Genomic DNA, 18,481 nt, shown 5'->3' on the forward strand with positions numbered 1-18,481 from the left:
GCAAAACTGTTGTTAAACACCATTTTATGGATAGAGCATGATCTTAAGGTTAAATTAACACCAATGTCAGGTGTATGTAATCTAAGAATTCACAGGAATTTTGATAAGCAATAGGAGGTAAAAATGCTTCGTCCATTTCGTGTCATGTCCGTTACGCTCGCAAAGAGTGCAATTTCTCCGCAACTGTTCAACAAAACAGTTTGAAATTTTATGTGTATGTAACTTATACTTAAATGTGTCTGATAAGCTTAGTAACAATTATCAAAAGACTGCTAATTCTACTGTATAAACCTTTGAATTAAAAAAATTTGTCTGAACGTCATGTCCGTTACGCTGGAATTGACCATATCATTTGACAAAATCACTTCACACCCGATCATGAATAGAAAACAAAATTAAGTCATCAGGAACCATACAAAATTTGAAATTCATGCATTTTATATTACATAACACATGGGGCAGCTGCTCATTTATGACGTCACAAATCCATAACTTTGAACTCTAATAACTTTCTTACTCTTTAACAGATTTTCCTCAAACCTTCACAAATATTTTTTACTATTTTTTCTGCTATTTTTACCACAAAGTTTTCTTCAGGGTGAACTTCCCCTTTAAATCATTCATAATTGTCTAGGGAGTATAAATAGATGATTGTCTTTACCTTCGATGAATCAGGAAAGAGCACAGTAAACAACGAAACATACAACCTACAAATTTTGACACTTTTGGCTTCCCATAATTTTAGCACAGAGTTAGACCATGGTCTATAAGCTATTAAACCTCATTTCAGAATACGTGCCAGTATCTTTAAATCAAAATTTCATTTCTTGCAACGTAATACAGTTTGGGCTATGTGGTGCCTGGCTACATATGTATGAAACCATGGTGAGATAAAATGAGAGTGACTAATAATGGCTAGCATGCAGAAGCTAGGTGTATGTGTGCGCTTGCTATAATATAATACTGTAATGTTAAGAAAAGCGAAAGAAGTGTGTGCTTTATGATTTACAAGTGATTTATAAGGAAAATCATTTTGAAATCTTACGTGGTGGTGCGGACTGTGAATGCTGCTCATCCCCTGGTGCACGGAACATTCCTAGTCATTTTCAATAATCACCAATATTCAATTTAATCTCATCTTCTATAAATCTTCCCAAAACGTATTTTAAAAGTGCTAAACATCCCTTGTAATACAGCTTGATAACTAACCAATTTCTACACTACAATTTTCCTCTACTTTGCAAAGTGCTTTTAGTAAAATGGATTCAACAGCAATGAAAAAAACTTGAATTGATTCATATTCCACTGGGTTGATATCTATATGTAACCCTGAACTATTTGTCAATATCAGAAAGAAAAACATCTATAGCTATACATGCAGGTTCTCCCACAATAATCAATATCCCATATATATTTTTAGTCAGCTTATCAACCATTTATCCCTCATTTCAAGTGCAAAACCCATTATGGAATATGTATATCAAAAATAAAACATAAACCAGGGGGGCGTTTCATCAATATTTTCGTCCGACAAGTTGTCAGATCTGACAACTTTCCTGGATTCTAATTGGCTGAGAAGCACTGTTACTATAGTAACTGTCGGATAAAACAGGACTTGTCGGATAAACCGTCCGACAAGTCCTTTCATGAAACGCTCCCCTGGACTTCCCAAACACTTATATGAATGTAAACGCATGTCTGCTGGTTCACATCTAATGTATTTCTTAAGTAACAATTACAGTATTTCAAAATCTAAAATTGGTAATAAGCATATTGTCCTTGTGCAAATAAGATAGAAAGTGTGTTATATAAATCTTACATATTATTATCATTAATACAGAATATACTGTTCCATTGAGTAGATCAAATGGTGTTATAAGGAAGAGTTATAAGAATTACTCCACACAATAGGTATATTATTATTATGATTACTATTATTATTATTATTATTATGTTATTCAAAGTTATAGTTTCAAGGTTAATTTCTATTCTTTCCTCACCTGATACAGGTCTAGCTGGAACAGGAGCAGGCATATTCTTCTTTTTCGTTTTCTAAAAAAAAAGACAGACAAAATACTGGAAATATGAATTTGAGGTAAATACATAAGATACACAGTCAATTGGCTTTTAGTTTGCATACATGTACATTTCTTTCATATTTATGACAATAATACAGAGAATGAAAAAATGCAATAATGTGAAAAGGTTTGTATAGAGTGGAGACAATAATGTAGTAAATTTGTATATTTTGTACATGGAATACTGGAAGCATGAATTTGAGACTACAAGTTCTACAAGATTACTCAACGGGATTTGCTTTATTAATTTCTTTGAATATTAGCTAAAAAGTATAATGCTATACTAAAATATCTTCAAATATGTATAGGCTGAGGATAATCATTCTGATATTGGCAAATGAAAGATAGTTAAAAGAAGAAGAAAGAGGGTTGATAGAAGAAAGACAAATCTTAGTCTGAATGTCAAATCAATCTTATCTCAGAGACACTTGAGTTTATTTTACTTTCATTCCCCCTTCAATATCTGTAAGTCAACTGCATATGCAATAGAAACTATTTTGGTTTCTATCAGAAATAGATTGGATTCTTACCAAAGGTGTTACGTTATGCAGTGCACTAATTACATTGAACATGTGATGAAGATAGTGCATGGGTTGAATGAGTGAAGTACGGATTCAATTACACTTTTACAGCATTATACAAATAGATCAAGCTCTAAAATGAAGTACTTCACTTGAAGAACATATACAAAACCATCTAGAATGCAGTGTTTTGGAATACTCAGACCGATGTGAAACATTGTTTTTCAAGAAAATAGGTTGTCATTGTTAACATAATTCATAGAGCATGAAAATAATTGAATAATTATTGAATAATAATTGTATTGAAGCTCACAGTTCATGCAGAAGGTAAAGGGAATATTGATATATTGATGCAAAACGTAATCAATGATCAATTTTTCAAACTTTGTAAAGATAAGGGATACCATACCAAAGCTCTGACAAGGGGCCTGTTGCATAAAGCTTTTTACCTGAGAAAACTCAGGTTTTTTTACCTGAGTTTTTGCCCTGTGTTAAAGTCAATGGCAGAAATCTGTCTAACCTTAGTTTTCAGTTTTTACCAGAGTTTTCTCAGGTAAAAAGTTTTATGCAACAGGCTGTAGGAGTAGAAAGGGTTAATTACCTCTTCATGGATCTCTTCTGTAAAGTTATCAGGAAACACTCCAACTTTACCATTGACTTCTCCTTTCCACCATCCACTATCCCCTGCATTCTTATCAGTAACAGTCACTATCTCTCCTTTCTTTAACTGAAGCTCATCCGCATTCTTTGGCTCGTAGTCGTATATCACCTTCACTTTAAATAATCCTGCATTGAAATGAGGGAGTACACATTATGTAATAAATATTATATTTATTTATTGTGGTTCAATGGAAATGTCTCTGGACTTTGAACCGCAAGGTCCAGGGTTCAATCCCACCATAGCATTAATGTCATTAGGCAAGACATCTGTCTACCCTTGCCATTAAAGGATAATGGGTAGGAAGGAATTCCTTGAATTCTCAAGCCACCTGACCAGGGTAGCCATGCAAAGATTATAGCGCTTATAGAAACATTGTATCAAGTGACTTTATATCACAAATTACTTATTATCAATTATCATATCGAAGTAAATCACAGCATTCATTGTAAAGATGCAAACTCCTCCCAAAATAAAGTTATAACTCCAATGAAAATATATGGAGGAATTTACACTTTAAAATCGATCCTCTTCCAAGGAATTGTGAACGCCAAAGGAAAGAAAAAAGTTAAAATGTAGGCACTTGAACAAAGGAATTGCTTATTCCCCTGAACAGTTGGCAGATTCTGAAATTAGAACGCCAATGTTCTTCTCATGGTTACTTCTAATAACAAAGGATACAATTGGCTCTAGATGTTCACAAAAGAATAAATAATCATGTTTACCAGCAGGGCCCACTGGAAGAACAGTTTTCAGAACTGAAGTGGCTTCCCTGGGTAAATATATTATCATTATTATTATAATTATTATTAATACAAACCTTTTGTTTCTGTTGCGGGAGTTGTGTTTTTATCTTCTTTCTTTTCCTCATCCTTCTTTTCCTCATGTTCCTTTTTCCGTAATGACATCTATGCAAATTAAGTCCAAAAGACAGCTTATATTTTAACACTGTTTACTTTATATATATAGCGCCATCAGCCTAGAAATATTCTATTCCAAGGCACGTTGTTATTATTATTACCCCGGCTTAAGCTAGAGCTGCCTTTCAGCGCTCATGCCTTCAAGGAATTAATCCTGCCGGGTACCCATTCACCTCACCTTGGTTGAGTGCAGCACAATGTGGATAAATTTCTTGCTGAAGGAAATTACGCAATGGCTGGGATTCGAACCCATGACCCTCTGTTTCAAAGTCAAAAGACTAATCCACTGGGCCACAACGCTTCACCATATAGCAAAAGGGTAAATGGTACTAGTGTATAGGAAACAAGTACTAAAGTTCTGATTCAACATGGTATTTCTGCTTTATACATGAATCTATCAAGTCCAAAAGACAGATTATATTTTAACTCTGTTTACTTTATATAGCAAGAGGGTAGTACTACAAGTGTATAGGAAACAAGTACTTAAGTTCTGATAATCAAGTTCACAGCTTTGATTTATATAGTCCCAATGAACCACAACATTACCAGAAGTATTCATATCACTTTAAAGTGCATTGCACTCTGTACTACATAAGAGTTTATTTTACCCATCACCTGCACTCCAGAGAAGAGTAAAAATGAAAACATTAAGCGCATTTGTGCACACTGTAAGTATTGAAAAGGAGTGAAACACTAGAGAGATTGAACTTTTTTTAGTGTTGACTTTATAGACATATGATTTCAGTTTTAGGTGTCATTTTCAAAGAGAAATATGCTCCCTCTTCTCTGTGTAATTAGATCTTTCTGATGTGAAATAGAACAAATATTCGTCTCTTTCTTTCAGTGCATAAGAAATAGTATCATTTCATTGGCATTATAAACCTATAAGCTTTCTTTTGCCAATTCCATTTCAGAAAGATATTACATCTGAATTGCCTTATCTACTTTGCCAAATCACTTTCATCATAATGATATGATGAGAATCACCATAAAAACAGATTTCCCCCAAAAATGTCCATGTCTATCAATACCATATGTGACCATCCAGAAAAGAATTTTTAATCAAAGTTCCCTTCTACCTAAAACTGGATCAGCTCGTCACTTGGCAAACATTTAAACATTTGAAATTGTTAAAATCATTACTTTGGGTTTGATTTTGGTACACCCAAAAACTTTAATAGCACGAAGGAAAAAAATACACTCTTTCAATACCAAAACCTAAAATTTGACCATTCTGACCAAACCCGATCTTGATTTCCTTCAAATAAAAATCATGTAGTGCAACTTTTAGTGGGTTTTGTGGAACATGAACACATGTTTCATGTCTCCTTTGAGTGGTATTTATTCACAGGTTTAACTTTACCACCCTACTGCTACAGTCACAGAGGGGGAAACTGACTCCAGGGCCTGCTGCGTAAAAGAAAAATTCTGGCAATGTTTTTATTTGCCAGAGTTTTTCCACTGTGTTTATATTGTCAATGGCTGAATTTTGTTTGCCAGAGTTTCTGTTTATTTGCCAGAGATTTTTCATGGCAAAAAAATTATGCAACAGGCCCCAGACCTACCAAATCAGAGCTGCCAACCTGAACAAGAACATTTCAGTTTTTTTAAGCTGAAAATCAGTATTTTGGCGAGGAAATCAGTATTTTCAAAGAAATACCTTAGGACAACACATAAAACTAAAACTTTGAAATCAGTATTTTTCATGAAACCATCAGTATTCTTCTCATTTTTCAGTACTAAATACTGAAAATACGTACTACTTGGCAGCTCTGCCAAATATATTACTTTATTTTCAATGACATATCAGTGGTCAATTTAAAGATGGTTTTGTTAGTGCGACTGCAGTAGGCCCTTTAAGTAAGAATGTAATCAAAGGTAGTGTGACATCATAAAAACTGACGACCATACTACATGTAGATGGAACGTAGACTGTACAGTAGATCTGTAGCCTGTTGCATAAAACTTTTTACCTGAGAAAACTCCGGTAAAAACTGAAATCTAAGGTTAGTCTGATTTCTGCCATTGACTTTAACACAGGGCAAAAACTCAGGTAAAAAATACCAGAGTTTTCTCAGGTAAAAAGTTTTATGCAACAGGCTGCTGAAGTTCTGCCATGAACTATAGACATGACCAAATCAACAACATGTTCATGGACCCATTCCATAAAGAGGTAATATGATAACTTTGCCATTACGGCAACTACCATGATAACAGGGCTCAGCATTCAATCACAATTAAGGTTTCTATGGTACAAGTAGTTACAATAGTGGTTAAATGACCATAGTTGTAGGAGTTTGTGAAGCAGGCCCCACATAGTCATAGAAAGCCAGAGAACAATCTTGTTCTGAGATTTGATATAATGCACTACCCGTCAATGGGTATATCCTCACCCTTTTCAAAGCGAATGGGTGAGACTCAGGCTTGGCTTGAGTACGTACATCTTTATCCCCTGAAGGCGTCTTCCTGAGCTGTGGCATCCCTTGGGCAAAGATGTTACCATGTCCGATACCGGAACTCTTGATCTTCTTCACCGGTTTCTCCTCCTCCATCGGAGTCGTTCCGCCGGATGACGGCACCGCTGGCAAGATGGAGAACAAAGAAGATTATTACCTTTTTGTCATGGAAATTGCAGATTTATGGGAAGTACTAAGTGGTGCAAATTAGATAACAGCAATGTCTAGGGTAGTCCAGATCTTGGTGTTTAGAAGTTCCCTTTCCCAAAGTTAAAATAGAGGGCACATGTCTCCCAATCTGGACTATGTCTAGGGTTGTTTAAGGTCTGCTATGAAAACGGTTATCCTACAACCAAATTTAGGTGTAAATGGTAAAGAAAGTTTTGGTGTCAATTTCCAATCATACATAAATAAGTGTTTGATTTTATCAGACTTTATACGAAGCTTTGCCTAATTACGATAAGTAATTTCCAGTCATTCACTCTCTGTCAATTTTCATGAATTTAACATTAAAATGGTCCATTTCTTTGGTGGTACATCATGGGGTTTTTCAGAGGTAATTACTAATAAGTTTGTTGCTACAAATTTTCTTTTAAAATGTCGCTGAAAAATCTCTAGATGTTAACTGTATGTCAATAATGATGATATTGACAAAGAAGACTATTCAGGAATATAATATTGCCCTTAATATTAGTATTTTAGGAATTACAATTCTACATCAGGCCCTAACATGACCTGCCCTCAAGGCCAGTCAATAGATACTCACTTTCTGTCTTATGTTCTGCAGCATCATCTTCATCTACTATGGTGACAAAGTTTGATGGGAATAGACCATGTTTTCCTTTGATAATACCTTCCCACCATCCTTTCTCAGGCTGGTCAATGACCTCTACCGTATCATTAACTATTACATGTAACTCTAACTCTAACCCTCATTGACAGTTTATAGGCAGTACAGTTCTACATAAGGCAATAACATGTTGTATCGCCCTCAAGGCCAGTCAATAGATACTCACTTTCTGTCTTATGTTCTGCAGCATCATCTTCATCTACTATGGTGACAAAGTTTGATGGGAATAGACCATGTTTTCCTTTGATAATACCTTCCCACCATCCTTCCTCAGGCTGGTCAATGACCTCTACTGTATCATTCACTATTAACTCTAACTCATCCTCGTTCTGTGGACTATAGCTGAAAGTCACCTTCGCTCTCATCTTCCTCTTCTTACTCCCACCCTCTGTCCAAAAAGGAGAAAACAAAAACAAATGTTGGTCAACACAAGACATTCACAGAAATGTATCATTCAAATTTCATAAGAAATATTGTCAAAAAATTTTGAAATTTAGATTATAACAAGTGGAATGCCTCTGGCCGTCTCACCTGCATCACGCGATTCAACATAGCAGCAGTGCTGACTTTGAAAACTACTATAACTCGCACAAGATATTCAGTGATACTTGGTTACTCTTATTTACACCTTTTATGAACTAGACCAATACACTTTACAGAGATAGGATGGTAATTCAACAAATACCCCAATGTGTCAAAAGTTCATTGACCTCACATGACCTTTGACCTTGATCATGTGACCTGAAACTTGCGCAGGATATTCAATGATTCTTGATTACTCTTATGTCCAAGTTTCAAAAGTCAGATCAATACACTTGCAAAGTTATGATGGTAATTCAACAGTTTCATGAACTAGGTCCATATACTTTCTAAGTTATGATGTCATTTCAAAAACTTAACTTCAGGTTAAGATTTGATGTTGACGCCGCCCCCGCTGCCGCCGTCGGAAAAGCGGTGCCTATAGTCTCACTCTGCTAAGCAGGTGAGACAAAAATCAGGTCCAATTTACCTGTGAACTGTACGTGTCAGTAAAAATATCACAAAAAATAATAAATGGTCCAAATTGTCAATGAATATATCGTCGGCGTTCATCAGTCAATTTTGGACAAAAAATTGATTTTTAGATTTTTGCAGAAAATGAAAGTACAAGTTCTTTTCTATTTATTTCTATAATTTCTAGGGTGCAATTCATTTCAGTTTCTGAGATACATGTATAGGGGATTTTCACGGCAAAGGCATACAAATTGTTGATAAAATGCGCAAATCACATTGGAAATGTGTACTGTAGCATAGCAAACAACAGCTGCGCACACCTAATATGCAAATGCGCGGTAAGCCAAACCGTCGTATCGGCACTGCATTATGACGTTATGACTGACAGCGGGCATTGAAATCACGGTCAGGGTTGTTTTATCCACTACATGGCGCTTTTGTACAGGGAAAAGACTAAATCGCTCAAACCAAAATTACAAGCATGTAGCTCTTTTGCGATATTTTCTTGGATCCTTTAATACAATTTTTTTTCTAGTGTGGACATGAATATGTTGTAAGGCTAGGGAAGTGTGAAAATTATAGTAAACTTTGAAGTCGATTTTCTCTGAAATGGGTTTGCATCCGTTTGGATTACCACCAACATTTTTGCATTCTTGAAAGGTCAAGGAAATATAAGGAATTTTTATTAATAATTGGCTGCATTACATGTACATAACTTCATATGTCTATGTATTAAAGTTCATATTATTTTTTATCACATGGGTTCCTGTACTGCTATCCATTTCAGGTTCAATCAAAATATAATCTTTATTTAGAACAATGAAGTGATTTGTGAAGTACATTTATCCATGTTCTCATGATGGTTTTTAAATATTTTTTTGAAGAATCCTGTCCATTTTTTTTATCTGGGTACAAAGTAATTTCACAGCTTGGTAGAAAAAAATCTTTTTACTGAAATATAATGTAGACGTTGATATCACCATACTTACATGTACATACACGTAGATGGTTTATATAACTTTGACTTGTATATAGGAAACCAGAAAAGGGAAATTAGACAGTAAAAAAAATATATCAAATGGCACACCAGGAAAATAATATTGATATCTTTTCCTGATTGAATAACAACTTCATGTCTGATTTCATTCAAAATATCTCAGTTTCACTTCCAAACAATTTATTTCCAAATGAACTGTAATATTACAAAGTACACCTGCAATCAAGGGAAATGTTTTGTTTTGAGTATTAATGGAAATAAACTTGAAAATGCCCCCTCTCCCTGAAAAATAATAAATTCAAAATATAAAATGATAGCTTGAGAAAAAGATTAATGAAAAAATAAAGAAATGAGTTATTGTAATGACAAGTAATACATGTAGTTGTAGGGCCTACAACTAAGACTAAGTGCAAGAATTCTCTACGTAAAGTGGTGTGTTACATGTATATACAGAGTACAAATAACTAGTAGTACATGTACATGCTGTACTCATGTATATTTTCAGCTCATGATCGACAGTTGTACATTTGGGTTGTTTTTGTCAAATATAAACACTTCCCAGCAATGAATTTGTATTAACCACAAACAAACAAAATGTGGATCTATAAAAATGCAGCACTTGAAAATATTTTACATTGTAAACAAAATAGTTAAAAGGCCTACATATACGTGTGTACATGTACATTGCAGGGTATTGAAAAGTATACATGATTATTACGGTAGCATACAGCATAGATCTACATAATTAGAAGTGCATACATGTATACAGTGAGAGGTGTATGATCTGTTGTTCTCCAATATGAAATTGGAGACAGAGGGGAAGATTGAGGGTTCTTGGGTTTCATAGAAGTCTAAACTACTATTTCCTGGTTTGTAAACATTGTTTGTTTGACACCTACATCAGTATGTGAGGAAAAACATGAAACCAAACCAAACCGCTATGCATGCAACAAGTTGTTTTTGCAGCTGATACATGAACATACATGTACGTACATGTACATTGTACATGTACATGTACATATCCACTTACAGTAAAATGAAAGGCAGTTTTGTTTAGAAGTGAACATACAGTGTACATGTACGAATTGTTTTCAATAATGTAAAGTTTTTATCAAAAAACAAACATAGCACTGTGTACCCAATACAAGTGTACAAAATGTAGGCATACAACATACAATGTACATGAACTTGAAGAAAAGAAATTATTGTTATACATAGGGGAAGGCGGGGTAAGTTGAGCATAGGGGCAAGTTGAGCCACCACCCCCAGGCCAATAATGAATGAGTCAGACATTATGGTGGTGTCATGTATTGATGACCCATTACATAATCCTTGACCCCACCACATTGTTTTCAACTTTGAAACAAAAAGTACTTTTTTAGAGGGAAAAATACCAATTTCAGCCAAAAAAGTAAAAAAAGGGTGTAAAATAGATAAGTGCTTTTTACCCACACACGTCTTTAAATATTAATTAGAAATAATAGCAATATTGTTAGTCCAGGTACAGATTCTCATTCTTGTCGTGGTCTTTTCCAAGACGGATGCATAAATAATGTGTGGATGTCAAAATATTGCATTAAGGTCGGAAAGGGGTAAGTTGTGCAAAACAACAAGGGGCAAGTTGAGCCATGGTAATTCTTATGGTAATGTATAATAAAAAAAAAATGTAAAAAGCCATTGATATGCAGGCAGAAAGGAGCAAATTCATATTGTATGACAGTTCTTTTACTTTTAAAGAGGATGTTAGTATTTACGGCGAATTAGCAAGTGAAGACTTGAAATAAAAAATTACATGCTGGTTCTTCCCGCATAGATTTTGTACATAGTTTTTGTGGCTCAGCTTACCCCAGAAGGGGGGGCACAACTTACCCCATATATGGGGCAAGTTGAGCCATTTGACATCGTTTTTTTCAAAGGTCACATTGACTTTAAATGTGGGGGTAGAAAGTTATATATAGGTGAAAAATATTTCCCAAGACTCAAATTTAAAGGCAAGGTACTTATTTCTACAATATTATTGGTCATATCAATTCTAAAATGCAAAATGCAAAAAGTGTCACAACTTACCCCGCCTTCCCCCTACATGTATACATGTAGGCAAACATGTTGTTCTCAAAACAGTTAATGTGATACAATACATACTATGGTATGCAACATAAACAGAGCACTATGGGCTTTATATTGGCTCAAAAACACGAAGACCTACTGTACATTGTTCACAAGAGAAAATATGAATTGCCTAATAATACCAAGCACAAGATGATATCAAACGTATTTCCTCTTTTTTTTCTTGTTCGATTTACATTTTTTATTCATTCAAAACAACATCAGCTTTTCACCTGCTTTTATGGCGAGTGTCTGTGGTTTTTAGACTACTACACATGTAAACAATGACTGATAGCCTTTATATTATCTTGTTGATTTTATCTTTTGGGATGTAATTAACAACCATGGGGAATTTGATTCTTTGTATCATGGCCTCGTAACCAATATAGTGACCAGTACAGAAACCAAACTACAATGAGAGGCTGACATAGCTCACTCACAATAAGACCAGGGGTCCGTTGCAAAAAGAGTTGAAATCAATCGCAACTTAAAAAAATCTTGCGCAACTTAATTTTCAACCAATCAAGAGGGCACATTTGGGACTTGCGATTGATTTTTTTTACTTGCGTTTAAAACGCAACTCTTTTTGCAATGGACCCTGGGTGGTGTTTCACAAAAATTTAAGTATGAATAAAACAAAAAATTGCACTTCAATACCCAGTTTTGTGTTGAGACTTGAGTGTAAATAAGCTATGCATCATTGCATTAGGTAGATCACGCTCATGGAACAAGCTCTTCACCAAAAATTGGGAACCACTTCCCCTTCCCCCCCCCCCAGCATTTTGGCAGATCACACGCTTCTGCGTATTTTGTAAACCACCCCCCCCCCCCCCTAAATCTTTGACCAACAAATTTGCAATATTTTTTCTCACTTTCAATCCCAAACTGCTACTTATTTCAAGTACACAAGAATCACACTGCAGTTCTGTGACTTCCACTATTAGCATTTAATTGTTTGAATAACTTCCTATTATAATCATTGTGATCATAAGTTCAATGAATGAGGACTCCCATGATCACCCAAACATGAAGGCTCCTTCTTAAACATAGAAATGAGATGAGTAATTTCATGGCTGGATGAGGAATTCCTAACAATAGAAATCCTGGTCAAACAAAGAAAAAAATTAAAATATTTATTCATTCAGGAACAATCAAATAAGCCAAACTGTGAAAAAGCACTGTCTTTTATTAGACAGAAACTAATAATTGAACTGAAATATCAACCTGTATTACTTTTGATTATGAAAATATTGTATCATTATGTGATGTTAAGTACATTCATAATTGCAATAATTGTTCATGAATGCAATCACTTTAAGGAATATTAGGAATACAATGATATTGATGATATCTATACCCAGTTGCTGTGTGTCCGGGCGATCAATTTTAGAAAAGTTGGAAAAGTTATCAAGCAAAGTCTCAATACAAAATGTTTCATATGATTAGGAAATACTGAAACAAAATTGAAGACTACAACTACTGAATTTATATTTTTTTGTAATCCATAGACAAAAAAAGGCTTCAAATTTTTTTTGGTTGTGTCCGGACACCTCACCCCCATTATACTGCATTCAAAATGCAATATACACAATGCAGAGATGATAATGTAGGAAGGAATTACCACCAAGTAGATCAACTGTTGGTTTCAATGACCACAAATATTTCACTCATAGAACTAGGAAAATTCTTTTTTTTTAAATAGTTTATTACTAAAAGTACATTAATTAACCCATAAAATCTACATTTTTATGACAAGAACACATCGACCTACATACATACTGGTGTTCCAGTACTGTGCATGTTATTGGTGTTTGAGTTGGGGGAGGGGGTTTGCTTTAATGTGAGACCTCGTAAAGGCACCTTTAGAGTGACGCAGACAAACGCTTCCTCTAAAAACAGGAAATACTGGAAAATGGTGACCCAAGACGTGTACAGTAGTAGATCTCAAGCAGAACGTTGCTTGCTATGTACGGTGGCAACACAGGCCAAGGAGGTTCATGTAGTTGTCATGTATTGGGCAGTGTTTGTTTTGTTCAATTGTGGGCTAATAAAACATGTATGTAGTCCATGTACATGTACATGTAGGCCTACATATTTATTATGTTGTACATGTACATGATTGCAGGCTTTACAATTCCTGACTTCTATTAATGTTCATCCATCTTTCTTTCTTTTTAATAAAAAAAATATCTTCCTATTTATACATGTAAACTTTTTATTCATTTTACTTGTTTTTCCTTTTTTTTATTCTATTCCATTTCATTCCTATTTCTTAGAGGTATTAAAGGAAAGTTACAGCAAACAATTATTTCATGAGAAAGTCTACAAAATCAAGGTTAAATGCCACCATACTTTATAATGATAGATCTCGATCCGGCACATTGAAAATAGACTTATCTTTATGAAATCGTAGCTGAAAACCAAAAATTCTGAAGATCACTAACACAAAAAGGCATATGTGGGTCAGAGTATTAATATTGTTTGGAAAATACCAGACTTTTTATGGAATCCTGTGCTTTATATTTTGCTCATTTTTCAGCAATTAATTTTTTTTTTTACAGAACCAATTGGCACATTGGTCCTTTGGAGGGGACCTTAAGCCGTCGGTCCTCTGGTTGCTTGCTTATAAGCATTCATGCTTTCTTAGCAATCAGGTAAAAAATCACCAATCACCATCACATATTTTTTATTTATTCATTTTATACAAACACTTTGGTGGTCAATTTATTGGATTCTGCTCAACTCATTTTGAGATCGTTACCAGAACTGGTATTTATCTTTAATATTCATTTTATTTATTTTTTTCTAGTTTAACTGTTTTTCGATATATTATTACTTATTTTTCTATTGATATTTTATTACAGATAATAGGACTAACTAGTTTTATCTCAACCTGTATGGTCTAATCTGCTAGTGTTCTGCTTTGTTTACAACCAGTTTGTCATTAATAGCCAAATACCATTTTTACATTTTTCAAATTTAAGCTAGACCCATTTTGTCTAATTATCCACTTGGTCTAATTTTGTACCAAATGGGTTTACTGTTTACCAACAAAGTGCAAAATAATTTGTAGAAAAAGAGACAATTAGACCACCTGGGAATTTAGACTAAAGGAGAATTAGCTATTAGTAGGTGGTTTCAAACCGCCTCGATCACAAGAATCCCCGTTAAATTACGAGAAATTTTTAAGGCTAAAAAATACCCGTTAATTATTCCTGCATTCACACCGCCCCGAAACACATCCTTCGGGATAAGTTCCCGAAGTTACGAGCATGCGCAGTGTGGTCTGATAAGCAGGCAAGGCGGGAGATTCAAAATCACTAGCCCCGGCAGCCACCCACGCCGCCGCGCCCAACGACACGCTGGGCTAAAAGTTCCCGTAATTTGCTTTCACATTGCCAAAATACCTGCGACCTTGGAAAAATCCCCACGAAAGTTCTCGTAATTTCGCCAAGTACCTACTATTTAGCAGGTATTTTCTTTCGGGGAAATTACGCGTAGTTTGCTTTCACATTACCAAAATACCTGGTATTTTCTGATCGGGGTAAATTTCCCGACCAGAGAATACCTGGAACTGGCGAACTTCGAGGCGGTCTGAAACCACCTAGTGTGTAATGTAGACTAAATGGCAATTACACCAAATTGGCAGTAGACCACATGGATTTAGCCTAACGATGTGGTATTAGATCCCATTCTCACTTCCATCCTAAAACTAGTATATACTGGAAACTAGTTTAGTGGAAACTAATTTAATGTGTAATGAGAACGGTCGAAGCGATCATCCAAACAGGTTAAAAAAAACCCACGATGTAGTTTTGAAGATCGCTTTGCCTCGTTGGACTGGTTATAGCGTAAGTGAGGACACAACTCTTCTTCGGGAAGCGATCTTCGCACATTTCGAGCGTGCTACTCCACACACTGTGTATGGAATGCCTACGCTGTGGTTTCAAATTTCGCACAAAACATGTCACCCCAATGAGTGTTCCCATAGCAACAAGATCGCTAATACATGAAGTGGATTTGAAAAAACACTTTCTGGTGATCAAATGGGAATGCTAGCAAAGTGATCTTCCAAACTGATTTCCAGTAAACTAGGTTAAGTATGAGAACAGTGTCTTAGTCAAAATACAAAAAACCCTTCTGCAATGTACATGTAGTTCTACTCCAACATTGATTTTGATCTCACCTCTCTTTTTGACTTTAGCATCATCACCCATCTCTTGGCTCCCTAACGACACATCCCCATTGGCTACCGGCCCCTGACTATGTGACTTCATCGATGACGACGACGATAAGGATGGCGTTGTGGATGAGGATGCCGTCGATGCCGCGGTTGACTTCTGTGTACTGCTGGTCTTCTCAATGATCTGCAAGAGAGAAGGAATGTTTGGGGTCATGGAATGGACTCAATAAGGAGGATACTGCCGATGCTTCCTGTCGAGGTGAACTCGGTTGGTCAAAGGCAGCAGCGTATTGATGGTCAGTCAGTTCACCTTAAACAGGGTCAATCACTTCTGATTTCCTTATCACCTGTAGCTGTAGGACATGTGGCTTCCTTGGCTTTACGATGACTGCTTTAAATAGGTGACATTGTGCATTTACATGTACATGTACACACCTGTATACATGTAGACAAACAACTGGTTTCAAATCTCATTGGATTGTGTCAATGGGGTCAATTAAAATCACCTTTTCCCTTGTAACAGTGTCACAGCAGGGTTTAATCTTCAAACAGACAAGAGTATACAGCGTATGTAGGTAGACAATTGTTTCAATCGATGATACTAACCTACATGTATCATCATCAGGCAGCAATTGACACAGTGCACCAACATTAAAATTCTTCAAAGCTCTTGTAAGAGCAGTTGAAAATTAATTATCCATTGGCACCAAATTCGACCAAAACAAGACTTCTGATGAGTGCAAAGAGAAGGCGAGGCTCAACCATAAAGACCCTGATCACGTCATTGAATAATATAATCCTGGCAAACCATCAACCATGTACATACATGTACCTCAACATAGTCCTGACACTGCAAATACTGTGATTCCTGAATCCAAACAATGTCTCATCAGGACTAGAAACTCACATAACTACCTACATGTACGTACAAGAAACACAACTCACATTGACCTCCGTCTACATCATCATACGCTCTCGGTCCTCAGAGATGAAGTGGAAGTTGGTTTCCTCTCCCCTTATCTCCAGATCTTATTGGCTAAAACCCTTCAAATATAACACCTATTTGTCATTGAGAGGGAATCTTCAACAGAAACCAATTCTACTTCATACAGTCCCGTAGTAGACATGAAATCACTGTACTAAAGCATTAGTTCCTTGTAATTGTGAAAGAGGACGAAACAAAGGGTATGATTCTTTTGCTGAGGGGTAGGCCTACATCACTTCAGACTGTGATTGTGACTGAAAACACAACTAAAAACAAACACGAAAAAAAGAGGAAATAAAAATAAGAATTAAGTTTTGTAAGCCTAGTGGATTACAATAGATGTTGAAGAATGACCAAATTCAGGTTATTAGATTCAAAGAATATATAATATTAAACAAAAGAATTAAAGTGTACATGTACATGTACATTAGAGGCATATAGGCTAACATTGGTTTGACTTCAACAAATTTGAGCTGCAAGGTCCAACTTTTCACATAATCATGTACATGTATAACAATAAAGCCAAGAAAAAATTACGTACAAAAAAATCATGCTTCAAAGAAAGTGACAAGAAACATCTTGAAGGTGTACAATTATAAAATAATGGTTTACACAGGGTTTTTTTTTAAATAATAATAATAATACATGTACTGTACAAAAGTGTACAGTATATTTTACCCAGGGAAGCCACTTCAGTTCTGAAAACTGTTCTCCCAGCGGGCCTTGCCATTATAGTGTACATGTACATGATAAATGTAGATATTTCATCTTGTTGTGAGAATTTTTTTAAATCAGCTTTTCGCAAAGATAGCCAATGCCTATAAAATTGTGCACTGATGATACGAAGCAATCTTTAATATTTTCTTCAAATTTGGCTATGAATAATAACTACTCAAACTAAAAAAAAATAGGCCTACATTGTACACTGTAATACAGAGTACTAAAACAGCAATTAAAAAATGATAAATGACAACTTTTAAACCTGTAGGGCCAACAGACATGTACATGTACATGTACGTACTATGGCGTCATGTATTCATGTATCTTGAATTGTTTGTCTCTGAATAACAATGATTTCATCCTATTAAAAGTCATTGAAGCATGATAACTATCCTGACCAGAACAGGAAATGGCGTGTCATTTTATTATTTCTTGCAGGAAAGGTCCATGTAAACAAAATTTACTTTGAACATGTTTATTGTAGGCCTACTTGTACAATGTACATGTACATCTGCCACAAAATGAGGTTGGTAACTTGAACTTGTTCTTCTCGCATAAACAGCCTTCCTTGAAGAAATTAACCAATGAAACAAGTGTTTTACATGTATACACCCAGTTTTACTTGCTGTTATTATCCTATTTTATTTGAAATTAGTGGGTAATTTCAGGATCATCAATTTTAAAGAAGATTCTTTCAATATTCTTGTATATAAAATATTCCATTGAATACATGTCTTGAATGTTTTTATATTTTCTTTGAAAGTGGTACAAAATAAAGTTTCCATTTCAATTGCAATTTGACCAAAAAGAAGCTGTACAAACTACATGTGCCGACATGTAGTTTGGGTTCATTTCAAACAATCTCAAGCTTATGATCAAGATTACAATTACTTCAATAAAAATCAAAGTTGGGCTAATAAAGATGAACTTTATTTCAACACGCATTAGCGATAACTGAACAAACATTAAATAGCAAGATACCCTTTTACATACATGTATATCATAACAGGCTAA

The 18,481-nt window shown here is 35.1% G+C and overlaps 1 protein-coding gene across 4 annotated transcripts in view; it reads right to left on the reverse strand.

The window, feature by feature from the left end:
• The window catches only part of LOC121413258 (SH3 domain-containing kinase-binding protein 1-like), a 61,727-nt gene that overhangs the window by 26,102 nt on the left and 17,144 nt on the right, over nt 1–18,481 (reverse strand). For 3 of the 4 annotated variants that reach the window (XM_041606017.1, XM_041606015.1, XM_041606016.1), the window contains exons 3-9: nt 15,766–15,946; nt 7,650–7,871; nt 6,571–6,758; nt 4,078–4,165; nt 3,201–3,385; nt 2,001–2,052; nt 1,046–1,096 (exon numbers count right to left, since the gene is read on the reverse strand). In XM_041606017.1, coding sequence (XP_041461951.1) covers nt 1,046–1,096; nt 2,001–2,052; nt 3,201–3,385; nt 4,078–4,165; nt 6,571–6,758; nt 7,650–7,871; nt 15,766–15,946 — 967 coding nt within the window. The remainder of the gene's footprint in view (nt 1–1,045; nt 1,097–2,000; nt 2,053–3,200; nt 3,386–4,077; nt 4,166–6,570; nt 6,759–7,649; nt 7,872–15,765; nt 15,947–18,481) is intronic. The other variant, XM_041606018.1, reaches the window with a different exon arrangement.

Source organism: Lytechinus variegatus, chromosome 4 (genome assembly GCF_018143015.1).
Source record: "Lytechinus variegatus isolate NC3 chromosome 4, Lvar_3.0, whole genome shotgun sequence".
NCBI classification, from domain to species: domain Eukaryota; kingdom Metazoa; phylum Echinodermata; class Echinoidea; order Temnopleuroida; family Toxopneustidae; genus Lytechinus; species Lytechinus variegatus.